The sequence below is a fragment of the Mauremys reevesii genome, linkage group 15 (assembly GCF_016161935.1).
Source record: "Mauremys reevesii isolate NIE-2019 linkage group 15, ASM1616193v1, whole genome shotgun sequence".
Classification (NCBI taxonomy): domain Eukaryota; kingdom Metazoa; phylum Chordata; order Testudines; family Geoemydidae; genus Mauremys; species Mauremys reevesii.
In genome coordinates, this window is record NC_052637.1 from 42,410,818 (window position 1) to 42,423,163 (window position 12,346).

Genomic DNA, 12,346 nt, shown 5'->3' on the forward strand with positions numbered 1-12,346 from the left:
GGAGTTTTATTTAAAAAAAGTTTCCAAACATTTATTTACATGCATTGTTTGAAACAGCTGGGGGAGGAGGTTGCATGAAATAGAATTGAGTATTCCATTATTAGGCTCACATTTCCTTCTGATTTAATTATAGATTATGCAAATTCTTCTGTCCTGGAACTACCTGATTACAGCTGGACAGACACCAGTCAGGACTGTAAATCTAGATTCCAGTCCCCTGCATTGTTACCAATGCCTTCACTTCATTGTCTTCTTTGCCTGTAAAAAGAAGAGAGTCAGATAAGTTAGGAGGAAGAGGATTGGTGTTTTCTGATCACAACATACAGTTCCTGCTTTGTTGTGAAGACTTTGCCAGATAAGATCACCCTGGAGGGGAAAACAGCCCCCGTCTACCTCTGTAGTTGGACTATCCCCTCGTGTCAGAGGGGTTCAAACACTGGCTCATTCTCACAACTTCCTTGTGCTTTAGGGGCACTGTTATCCTGCAGCGCAGGCTGGAACTTGCTGAGTCACAGCTGAAAATTAACAGATTCTTAGCCCCAGTCCAGTGCCTGAAGCACTAGACTGTCGCTATATTGGTCATTTCTGGTGTATTAGACCTCAGATGCCCTGGGCGTGAGGCGTAGGATTGAAAATTACTTCCCTGGACAGGTTTTGCCTGTGGCACTGCACCAGAGGGGGTCTAAGCAGGATAGCCCTGAACTGTCCGGGCCAGTCCCCCTCCAAGGACCAGCCACAAGTCTGTGTGTGTACAGCTATTCCCTGCAACATACTGCCTGGGTGAAGCACTGCTTCAGGGCCTCAAACTCCTTCCTGCACCCGTCCTGCCGCAGCTCCGTTGTGGTCGCAGCTACACACCTGCCGTAGGCCGCTGCCTAAAATCACACGGAGCCATAGAAACATTCACACGCGGCCTTGTTCTCACCGTGTCACCGACCCCAAGGGTTAGAACAGGCTGAGTCAGGCACCCGCGCCGCCCAGCAGAGCCTGGACAGGGCAAGAGGAGGGGGCAGCCCAGGGGCTCCCGCCGCCAGTCGCTCCCCCCCAGCCCGGGGCTCCCGCCGTCAGTCGCTCCCCCCCCCCAGCCCCCCCCGGGAGGGCGGGGCGGGGCGGGGCGGCCCGGCCGCTGGGGAAGGCGCCGCCGCGGCTCTCCCGGGCTCGGGCCCGAGCTGCTCCCAGCGGCCCGCACTGGCCGGGGAGATTCTCCCCCCGCCGGGTGCGGGGCTCCCCGCGCTGCACACGCGCCCGCCGGCCCGACCTGGTCCCGACATCCCGCCAGCAGCTCGGGGAAGCGCCGCAGCCGCTCCCGGGCTCGCAGCAAGACCCCCTGGCCTGACATCGCCGGCTCCCTACTCGCTGGGCGCCGCCATGATGGGCCGGGCTCTGATAGGCTCTTGTCGCTGCTCGTCAAACCTCCTAGCACGCTCCTACTGGGTCCGGCTAACGACTTCCCAATGATGTCCTCTGAGAGGTGCAGCTTCCTGTCCATCAGACCGCTCTAGGCTCTAGATTGGTTCCAACTAAACACCGCCCCATCTCGCCCTCTCACGGCCCTGTCCTACCCAGACGAGGCTTTGGATTGGTTACGAATAACGCCCACCTTCTTTGTTCCTTCTGATTGGTTCCTTTTCTGACACGGAGCTTCTGATTGGACGAGCTGCCGGTTATTTACTGCCCTTCTCTCGTGCCTGCGCAGGTGGCGTCAGTGGTGTCGGTCGCTTCCCCTTGGGGCCCCGCCCTCCTCCGGTGCTGATTGGTTGAGCGGGGAGGAAGTCGCACTCTAATTGGCGGGCAGGGGTTCCGGGGGGCGAGAAGACGAGGCCGGGTTCAGGTGGGGGCAGCGAGGGACGCGCGCAGAGAGAATCATGGCGGCGCCGCTGCGGGACCGGTTGGGCTTCCTGAGCCGGGTACGGGGCCGGGCCGGGGGCTGTCGCTGTCCGTCCCGCCGGGGGGGGAGCGGCCTCAGCCGCCGTAGGGGACGACGGGGCTGGGCCTGGGCCGAATCGCGCGAGGGGTCCCTGAGCTGCGATGTCACCACGCTCGCGTGACGTCACCGCGCCCCTCCGCCTCGGTGACGTCATTGCCACAGTGCGGGTCTGTGACGTCACCGCACCCCCGGCTGCAGTGATGTCACTACCCCTGCTGTTGCGTGGCGCTGACCCCCCCCCCCGGCTCGGGCCGTCCCAGGGTGCCCCGTAGGGGGGACGTGTGGGGTCGCTGTGCCGCCTCCCGGCTCCGCCATCGCGCTGTGAGGAGCCTGGGTCGTTACAGGCCTTTGGCCTCCAGGCCGGGGGCGGTTCAACGCCTGCTCCCCAGGCCTGGTGTCGCCAGGGCCCGGCTGATATTCCACACGGACAAATTCAGGATCCCGCCCGATATGGGAGGACTGAGGGGCTGAGTGTCCTCCTGGGCTTTCCCTGTGTGGCCAGGCGCTGAGTGTGGGAAATCGCTATGATCCGGGGCCCCCGTGACCCCACCTGGTGGTGCTGGGACAAGAGGGGAACTGTCCAGACTTTGCCCATCCGAGAGATTGTGCTGGCAACTTGCCTGGACCTACAGTAACGAGCCTCTAGTGGAGCAGAAGGCAGCTGCTTTCACCCCAGGGTGGGAGCTTGGAGGTGACCAGGCCCAGCATGTGATGCTCCCTCTGGATCTGAGTGGCAGAGGCTGGGACCAGGAGTCCCCGTGGAGCCAGGCTTTGACCAACGTTTCTCTAGGGCTTCACGTCTCTTAGGGTGCGGGGTACCACGTCCTTCCCAAACCGGCTGGCCTAGCTTCCCTAGGAGGCAGCTAATGATGGCAACAGAGAGCTGAGGGAGTTGCTTGTCCTCAGGACTGTGATGTGAGGGGTGTGGAGGTTCTCTTATGTCTCTGTGGATCGTGGGGACAGTGCATTCAGCACAGGGACAGTGCGCATTGGAGTTGTGGGCGTGTCGGGGACGGGACAGGAGCAGATGTTCTGTTCCAGCTGATATCTCCCATGCCTGGGGACAGCGTTAACAGTTGGGGTGAGATGTCAAAAGGGGGCTTGGTGGCTCCCTGGGATGGGTCCGGCCCTCTACCCCTGATTGGACAGTGTTGTCTTGGTCTCTTTCAGCTGCCCACTCTGATGAAAGGCACCTCGGATGACGACGTCCCATGCCCTGGGTACCTGTTTGAGGAAATTGCAAGTATCCTTTATTCCCAGTGTAAGGCTGGAAATCCGGCGTTGGAGCTGTGTGCGAGAGAGACATGATAAGAGACTGTCGCAAGTTTCAAGGCCAGGGTCAGGTATTTCCATTGCCAGGGTAATAGTTACTAAAAGCAGGGATCACTAGTGCTTTGGAATCGCACTCCATGGTGAGAGCGTGGATTAGTGGTTAGAGTGGGGGGAGGAGGCAGTTTGGTGATCTGGGTTCTCTTCCCTGCTCTGATACTCCACCTCCCTGTGCCTCAGCTCTCCTCAGGAGAGAAATCAGGCCTGACTCTCTTCCTGGGATACTGAGAGACGGACAGATGTGTGCAGAGTGCTCTGAGATCTTTGGGTGCAAGGAGCAGAGAATGTAGAGGGATTGTTCTGTTGTGAATCCCAGCTGGAGGAGCCAGGTGCAGCTGGCTTTAAGATCCTGGTATTTTGGGGGGTAGAGGGGGACTATGCAGTGGGGTGAGGGGGGCAGGGCTTCAGTGGGGCAGAGGTGGGAGGGGAGACCCGCTGCTCTTTGCTTAGCTGTGATGAAGCTGCATTAGCAGTGATCAAGGAGTGGGAATGGCTCAGGGACTGGCAGGATCCTTTGACCCTTGGAGTCTTCGGCCTTTAACCTGACATCGGTTGCTCATTAGTAGTAAGACTGGAGTGAGCGTCACTTCTCTAACACTGCACCCTCCCAGAGATCTCCCACGACTCCCCAGGGAGCAGCCAGTGCCTCCTGGAGCACCTCCTGAACCGACTGCAGAATAACTCCTGTCACATCAAGCTGAAGGTAACTGAACAGCTGAGTGCTGCCAGGGGGAGTGCAGCACCAGGGGCTGTTCTTAGGGTGCAGATGGGAGGGAGGCGAGAGCTCAGGGGTGCCAGGACCTAAATAGGAATGGCCCCACTGGGTCAGACCAAAGACAGTGGCCAGCCAGGTGCCCCAGAGGGAATGAACAGAACAGGCAGTCCCAAGTGAGCCATCTCCTGTCACTCATTCCCAGCTTCTGTCACTCAATTCCTAGCCATTGACGGACCTGTCCTCCAGGAACTTATCTAGTTCTTTTGTGAAGCTTGTTATAGTCTTGGCCTTCACAACATCCTCTGGCAAAGAGTTCCACAGGCTGACTGTGCATTGTGTGAAAAAATACTTAGTTTGTTTTAAACCTGCTGCCTATTAATTTCATTTGGTGACCCCTAGTTCGTGTGTTATGAGGAGTAAATAAAATGTCCTTATTCACTTTCTCCACACCAGTCATGATTTTATAGACCTCTATCATATCATCTCTTTTCCAAGCTGAAAAGTTCCAGTCTTATTAATTTCTCCTCATATGGCATCTGTTCCATACCCCTAACCATTTTTTTTTGCCCTTTTCTGAACCTTTTCCAGTTCCAATAGATCTTTTTTGAGATGGGGCGACCACATCTGCCCGCAGTATTCAAGGTGTGGGCGTCCCATGGATTTATACAGAGGCAATATGATATTTTCTGTCTTCTTATCTATCCCGTTCTTAATGATTCCCAACAGTCTGTTCACTTTTTTGACTGTCACTGCACATTGAGTGGATGTTTTCAGAGAACTGTCCACAATGATTCCAAGATATTTTTGAGTGGAAACAGCTAATTTACACCCCATCATTTTATATGTAGAGTTGGGATGATGTTTCCCAATGTGCATTACTTTGCATTTATCAACATTGAATTTCATCTGTCAGGTTTGGAAATCTCCCTCACATCCTCAGCCTTGAAGGCCGATGCAAAGAATTCATTTAGTTTCTCCGCAATGGCCTGGGACCTGAATGTTCCCAGGAAAAGGGGAGGCTGAGGCTGGGGCAGGTGCCACACACACCCCCCCCCATGGTGTGAATGGGGAGGGGCTGGCATCAAGGCATTCCTAGCGAAGTCTCTGCAGTGGGTCCCCGCCCTGGCAGAGTCTGGATCTGGTGCTTTCCATCGATCCCCGAACAGTTCTGGTCTGGTGAAGTGCAGGCATACGAGTGAGTCCCTAGGTGTCCCAGACTCTGCTCAGCCTCTCCTGTGTCTCCAGGTGCTGAAGATTCTGCTGTACATGTGCACACACGGCTCTTCGCAGTTCCTTCAGCAGCTGAAAAGGAATTCCACCTTCATCCAGGAAGCAGCAGGTAACAGGGCACCTGGGCGGCCCTGGGGCTGGGCTGGGGTCAGCGCTGTTACCAGGAGAGAGACCAGCTGAGGGCAGCGCTGTTCCAGCCTCGCGTTAACTGGGGAAAGCCCCCCAGCCCCAAATCCCGCTGGTGCTCTTGATTTCCCTGCCGCCGGCTGTGAGCTTTCTGCAGCCGTCGGGGGGCTCAGGTGGGGAGCTGCAGGAGGGGGGATGGTACTGCTGGGCGATGTGATGACTGCCTGGCACACCCCTCTAGCTGTGCCCATTAGACCTTACGCAGCTGCACTAACCCGGCCCTTCCTCACCCTCTGCCTTCTAGTGTTCGCAGGGCCGCCAGATCCCCTGCACGGCAACAGCTTGTACCAGAAGGTCCGAGCAGCAGCACAGGTGAGTGACACCCTGCCCTGCCCAGGGGACTGACCCTGCATGGGCCAGGGGAGTTCAGGGCACCCTCCTGCCCCTGCTCCAAGCACAGGTCAGGGATTTGCTGAGCCGGCCGGGGGCCCAGTGCCCTCTCCCGGCTGTGACGGTCCGTTCTTTCCCTGCAGGACTTGGCCAGTGCTTTATTTTCAGATACCTTGTCGCCCCCACCCTCTGCTCAGCCCACCAGGCCACTTCCCCCAGCAGGTAAGCACAAGCACCCTGGTGTGAACACTCCCTCCACCCCCCTCCCGCTCACGGCACTGCTGGGAGGTGCTGAGCTGGCAGCCCTGGAGACGGGTACTGGGGGGGGAGAGGCTGATGGCAGCGCCTTATCCCCAGGGCAGATGCAGCTCAGACAGTAGCAGGACAAGCTCCCCCCGGTGCTGCTTGTCAATGAGGGGAGTCCTGGGAAGGGGCGTTCAGGCCCGGGGGCAGTTCACTGCTTACACTGGCTCGCCCTGTAACGACCCAGCGTTGCTTTCACGCCCGATTCTCCTGGAAATCCCACTTGCTAAGGGAGCTGGGAAACGGTCCCTGCCCCTGCTGGCTGCATGCTCCCAGCTGGTGGAGCTGCCGCTGCAGCCCCATGGCCCCAGTTGCTAAGTGCAGAGGCCTCTGCAGCCCGCCCACCGAGGGAGCCTGGGGTGGGAACTCAGGCAGTGCCTCTCGCATCGCAGGACAAATGCGTCCTTATTGGAGGCTATGGAGGTGCTGGCAGAACAGGGAAAGCAACGGCCCTTGCAGCTCCTGTCGGGTGGGTGCCATGGGGCTGGGCAGTGACTCACGTCAAACAGAGGGTCAGGAAATGGGGTGGGGGCTGCAAGGGGCATTAGGTGCCCAGCTGTCATGGGGAGTCAGTGGGAGTTGGTACCAGGCTCCCTTCGGCCCCTTGGAAAATCTGACCCCTAAAGGTCTCCGAAGCAAGGAGCCCTGCAACCTCCAGCCAGGCTGTGTTCCTGCGGCTGCGGGTAGGGCTCTGGGCTGTGCTTGCCAGCTCCCCAGCACTGCTAGCATTTCCCCACCAGGGGGCAGCACCCATGGCTAACCTAGTGGTTAGGGCTGTGTCTGGTCCACAGGCTGAGTTTGGTTTAGCTGCAGGTGCTTCCTGGCTCTGTGCTCCCTGCAGAGCTGGGGTTGGCTGTGTCCAGCCCTCGGGCAGCGGGATGGGCTCCCTGAGTGCAGACATGGGCAGAGGGGGCACAGCATGGGCAGGGGACCCTGGATCTCTCTGAGATGTGCTTTGTGCCTCTGGTCGTAGGAATGGGCTGCAAGCCCGGCCCCTGCAGCTCCTTGCAAGGCTTCGGCTTCACGAGCGAGAGAAGCGGCTCCCGTAAGTGCCGTCCCCAGGGCCCGGCTCCGCGCCGCCCCCTCTGCCACGTCGCCAGATCTCGGGGGTTTATCCCGAGGCTCCCAACGAGGGGGACCAGATGTCCCGATTTTATAGGGACAGGCCCGATATTTGGGGCGTTTTCTTATATAGGCTCCTATTACCCTCCACCCCCGTCTCGATTTTTCACATTTGCTGTCTGGTGACCCTACTCCCAATGGATGGTGCTTTTCTTGCATCCTCGGCTCCTGGGGGCCCAGGCTCAGAGGAGGCTCTGCAGTCATTTAAAACAGGAAACCAGGTTTTAGCCCTGGTCATGGCAGAGATCTCGAGCCCCCGACCCGATGCCCCCGCGTACTCACAGACCGGGGCAAAGAGCAAGAACCCCACGTTTCTGATGTGAATATAAAGCCCAGCTGGGGATTTCAGGGGCCTGGCTCGTGGCTTTTGAATGCTCCGGGTTGGCAGTGCTGATGTGCGGCTGAGAGGCCTGGGCTGATGTGCCATTGGCCCGAAGCCCAGCCAGCAGCAGCGTGAGCTTCCCTGGGCCCAGCCCCTGCCAGAGCCCCAAGCCAGGGGCCCAGGCGGGGGGTGAACGGGCACTTCAGTCTCCCTGGCCCATTCGCTGCTTGGCGTCCCCGCTGAGGTGCCCAGTTCGTGCATTGCTCCAAACCGTGCGGGGCTGTTCTAGGCAGCTCCCTAGGGAAGGAGCTGTGGGTGTGTTTCAGGAGCTCAGGGCAGGCAGGGGCGGGCTGGATTCAGAGACCATGTCTTGCCAGTGAGCGGGCAGGGTTGCTGGACTGGAAGCTCGGGCCTCCCTGAAGCTGGCAGAGACCCGTCCACCAGCCCAACGCCCCTACAGTCCCTGGTGGGCAACGGGATCCAGCCTAATTCCCCTCTGCGGGCAGGGTGCCCTGAGGGTGTGTGGCAGTGCTGCCCTCAGAGCAGAGGGGGGCTGAGCCCTGCACAGAGACTCATGCCCTGGCCTCTCCTGTGCTTGCCCAGCTTCCGCCGGCGAGGCCCTGCTCGCCACCATACAGAAAGCAGCCGAGGCGGTCGCCAGCGCTGTGCTGCCCAGCCCAGAGTTCCCCCCTCCCTGCCCCAGGGAGCTGCAGGATGATGCCTACCAGCCCGTGACGGCGCCTTCTCCTGGCAAAAGCTGTGTGGTGCCTCAGAAGCCCCCTGCTGCTGCAGCCCACAGCATGCGAGGTAGGTGCGTGGAGCTGCAGTGATGGAAAGCAGCTCCCACGGACAGCTATGGCGCATCATCGCCCCTGCTGAATTAGGGCTCCTGACGCCCCGGCCGGGAGGGGAAGGTTGGTCCTACTCTAAAGATGGACACATTAGCTTCAGTGATGGAGCTGGGAACAGAACCCCAGAGTCCAGGCACCCAGTTCCCAGCTCTCGCTGCTGGATGATGCTCCTCTGAGCAGTGGTGCTAATGCCTAATATTCGTTAGCCGTTTTGCCCCCCACCCCCGGGCTCACCGCATGCTCGGCAAATCCTAGGAATCGCCACACACTGCACTGAAATGCAGCCACCTCTGGGGAGAAACACAGCTCCATGGTCCAGGCCTGGAATAGAAGAAGAACCCTGGTTCCTATGGAGCGCCCACCATTTCCTGTATGGTGCAGGTGGAGGCTGGGTCGTGGCAGAGCTGTCTGCCACTCCCTGAAGCAGGCAGGAAGCTCTGGCTCTGGGTGACTGACTCTTGCTGTTGCTTCTCCTACAGTGAGTCACCAACCTGGGCAGGCAGGAGGTGGCTGGGAAGAGACGGACAGTGGGCACAGCTCCCAGAACTCCTCGCAGGAGAACGGGGAGCTGAGCAGGACCTCCGACTCCTACAGCAAATCAGGCAGCGACAGCCCCTCTGGGGCCAGCAGGGAGCCGGGGAACGGAACTGAGAGGTGAGCCAGAGGGCCCGGGGATGGGGCTGGAGAGGGCCTGTGGCCGGGGCCAGGGTGGAGAGAGAAGGAAGGGCTCTGAGCTTGTGGCAGGGGTGCAGCCGGGGTTAAAACCATTGGGCTCCCCCTTCTCCAGTATCCCTGCAAGTCCCTTAATGCGCATGGTCTCCTCTCTTGCCAGGCCCTGTTAATTCATGTCCCCTCTGGGTGCTGGGTCCCCCTAGTTTTTCAGCCGCCCGGCTCCGTGCACTGAAGTGGGAGCGTCAGGCAGATGCTGGGGTTCATCCAGCCTGAGCTGCTTCACACTGTGGGGCCAGTGCCCGGGGGCCCCTTCACCCCCCATGGGTGGGCGGAGCTGTGAGGGCGGCAGCTGCCTGTGTGCTGGGGGTGGCCAGGGTCCGTGACTTGCCCCAGTTGGGTTGGAACACGAGTGCCAAGCGCCCAGGCCTGTGCCCAGCTGCACCCTGCTCTCTCTGTGCCCTGCTGGGGGCGGAGTCTGTGAGCTGGCAGGGAAGCCTGCTCACTGCCCCTCCGAATTGGGGAGCGGGGCCGGGAGCGCGTCCTCCCTTGTAGGACAGAGGGAACGAGCTGGCGTCTCCTCCCCACTGGCAGGGTGGAGGGCGACTGCCTGCAGGAGCTGAGCCTGGTGAGCGTGCTGACCAGGGGCTCCAAGGTCTTCCTGACGCGGGAGGAGACCCAGCACTTCATCAAAGAGTAAGAGTCCGTCGCGTCCTCTCCTGGGCTGGGGGGAGGCTGCATTCCCCACCCCTGCCGGGGTGCCGGGGGGCTGGGCCGGGGGTTCTCCAAAGCCCTCTTGGTCGCACAATGTCCCCTGGGTCCCCTGCCCCTTCCTGGGCTGGCTGATGGGCAGAGCCTGCCCTCCCTCTGGATCTGGCTGCAAAGCAGAGCGGGGAGCCAGGGTGCTGCCCCACACCATTCACCCTGGAGGGCTCAGCCAGCGACCCCTGAGGTGGTGGGGCAGGAAAGTCCCTGGGGGGCGGGTCATGGGGCTGCTCCCTGCCATCCCTGAGAGGCTGAGGATCCCTGCGTGAGCCTGGGAAGCTGCATCCCGCTTGCTGCCGTGCCCACGCGCTGCCCGCTCTCCCCAGGTGCGGGCTGCTGAACTGCGAGGTGGTGCTGGAGCTGCTGAGCCGGACGCTGCAGGACCCCAGCCAGCTCGTCTGCATGGTGGGTGCACGGAGGAGACGCTGCCTCCACTGCAGCTCCTGCGGGCACGGGGAGACGGCTGATTGGATGGGGCCCACTGAGCAGCCCGAGAAGCCTCAGGAGTGTGGAGGGGCTCCCCGGCTGCCCCATGGGAGGAGGTGGCTCAGGAAACGAGCCCGTCTGGGTCGTACTGGGATCTGGTGTGGATCAGCGGTGGGTCATGAGCTGGTTCATGCCCTCGTCTGCCTGCACTAGTGGGGAAGGGCTCCCACGGCGAAAGCTCCGGCACCCCTTGCCCCATGGATGGCCTCTGAGTGACTGGGCCCTGGAGCTGGTCCCGCCTGGGCTGGGGAAACTTGCTCTGCCGCTGGGTAATCAGGGAGCCCCATCTCCCTGGGCTGGGGCTGTGGGCTCGGACGAGCTGCCTGCAGCTGCAGTATCAGCATAGGCCCTGTCTTTTCTGTCCTTGCCAGAGGTCCATGTGTGCCATATCCTCCCTCCTGTGCTCCGACCTGCTGGCCCACGAGCAGATCTCTGTGATTACCCGGCCACACCTGCAGCAGCTCAGCCAACGAAGCCCCGGTCCCATGGCCAACAAAGCAACAAAGGTGACTCCTGTGTCTCTCACAGCTCAGTGCTGCCGGGCCAGACCCAGCTCCTCCCTCCCTCCCTCCCCTGGAGCAGGGAGCACCAGAGAGTGCAGGGTCATTCCCCCCGCCACCATACGGGCTGAACTTTGCTCCTAGAGGAGATAACATGCTCCAGGGCATCAGCTGGTGGCTGCACAGGTCAGGAAGGAAGGAATGTCCCCTCCTCTCCAATGAAATATTGCACAATAGGTCGGGTACGTTATGGGTGGTGAGCCCCCTGCAAAGCATCAGGTATTAAATCCTGCCAGGCAGGATACCAGCTTGATCTACTGTGCATGGCACTCCCCATGCTAATGCCCGGCAATGGGGGGGGCAGCATAAAAGGGCTCCCCAAAATCCCATCCAGCCCCCCTGGGGAGCAGGCTGGCAGGGGCCGGCCTCTGAAGGCTGCCCCTTGTGAAGGGGTCAGTGGTGGGGCAGGCCCGCTGTGCTGCACTGACTCCTTGCTCTGTTCCTCCCTTTCCGTGCCAGCTCCTGAGGCAGTTTGAGGCTTTGTGCAGGAGCTGCCCGTCTCCCAAGAGATCACAGCCAGACACGGATCCCTCTGCTCCTGCCAGGGGCTCCCCCCAACACACGCGTGACTTGCTGATGGACCTCATGCCTCTGGCAGGAGACACCGTTCTCAAGCCCGTGAGCTTAGCCCCTTTCCTCTCGGAGACCTGTAAAGCCCTAGCATTCGATGCGCATCCTGTGGCCGTGCCCGCCCCTGCGGGAGAGCAGGGCACAGAAGCAGAGACCTGTGAGCAGTTTGGGGATGTTGCACCAGGCTGTCGGTGCCAGCAGGAGGTGGAGTGCAGACTAACGGGGCCTGAGGCCCAGCTGGATGCTGCCCGGATGGATTCCGAGCGTGCACAGACGCTGAATGGCAGGCAGGGGGCAGCTGTACCCCCTCAGAGCCTCTCCCTGTTCGCAGGCATGGAGCTGGTGGCCCTTCCAGGCACAGCAGTAGCCAACTCTGGTGGGGAGGGATGTGCCTCTCGTGTTCCACGGACACTGCCCTGCACTGGGACTGCCAGCCCCAAGGCTCACGGGGACTCCGAGGGCAGCAGGGAACCGTCTGCATTCTCCTTCCTCAACATGTAGCAGCTGGGGCTGCAGGACACTGAGGAACTGGGGTCTCGCTCGCTGCGTGTCACGCTCAGGCCATCACTACAGGGGCACCAGCTGCTCACTCCAAAGCGAGGCCTCCCCGTTCCTTGTGGGTGCTGCCCAGTCCACGTCCTGCAGACGGGCTGGCAGTGCCGGTGCTGCTGGGGAGTATCTCGCTGGGGCACAACGAGGAAATGGAGTCTCCAGTCACTCCCTTCAGTTTGATCCCTGGAGGTGCCCTTGAAAAATCTATGAGCAACCCTACAATAACAATCCAGCATGATCCCACACGGGGGGGGGAGAGGGGGAATGTGCCATGACAGCCAGTTCCAGGCTGCCAAAGGGGGGGGGGGGCACGGGAATGAGAATCCCCTTGACTATACCCCCATGTTAAGGTTATGCTACAGGAATAAGGCTAATCAAATGTGCTTGGCTGCTCTGGCCATCAGTGTCAGTCTGTAACGCTGCTCAGGC

The 12,346-nt window shown here is 60.4% G+C and overlaps 1 protein-coding gene and 1 long non-coding RNA gene across 10 annotated transcripts; one reads left to right on the forward strand and one right to left on the reverse strand.

Annotated features, from left to right (window-relative positions):
• Positions 1-218: 218 nt before the first annotated feature.
• Positions 219-1,738, reverse strand: LOC120383035. 2 transcript variants are annotated; one of them, XR_005588331.1, is made up of 3 exons: positions 1,601-1,738; positions 774-875; positions 219-258 (listed from the first exon to the last, which is right to left on the reverse strand). It is a non-coding gene; the product is annotated as an uncharacterized LOC120383035 (long non-coding RNA). The 2 variants fall into 2 exon arrangements; XR_005588332.1 differs by lacking the exon at positions 1,601-1,738 and adding an exon at positions 1,354-1,588 and having other exon boundaries at positions 226-258.
• A 10-nt stretch (positions 1,739-1,748) lies between these two features.
• TEPSIN (TEPSIN adaptor related protein complex 4 accessory protein) lies at positions 1,749-12,174 on the forward strand. Of its 8 annotated transcripts, none has more exons than XM_039500669.1 (13): positions 1,749-1,831; positions 3,098-3,170; positions 3,868-3,959; positions 5,217-5,310; positions 5,632-5,699; positions 5,861-5,939; positions 6,994-7,065; positions 8,068-8,271; positions 8,795-8,969; positions 9,579-9,680; positions 10,076-10,154; positions 10,607-10,741; positions 11,255-12,174. In XM_039500669.1, exons 2-13 carry the CDS (start codon positions 3,110-3,112, stop codon positions 11,864-11,866), a joined length of 1,773 nt encoding a protein of 590 aa, XP_039356603.1. In that variant the 5' UTR covers positions 1,749-1,831; positions 3,098-3,109; the 3' UTR covers positions 11,867-12,174. The 8 variants fall into 8 exon arrangements, with proteins under 8 accessions (XP_039356603.1, XP_039356601.1, XP_039356606.1 ...); XM_039500667.1 differs by having other exon boundaries at positions 1,773-1,907; XM_039500673.1 differs by lacking the exon at positions 1,749-1,831 and adding an exon at positions 1,839-1,907 and having other exon boundaries at positions 3,820-3,959.
• Positions 12,175-12,346: the final 172 nt, after the last annotated feature.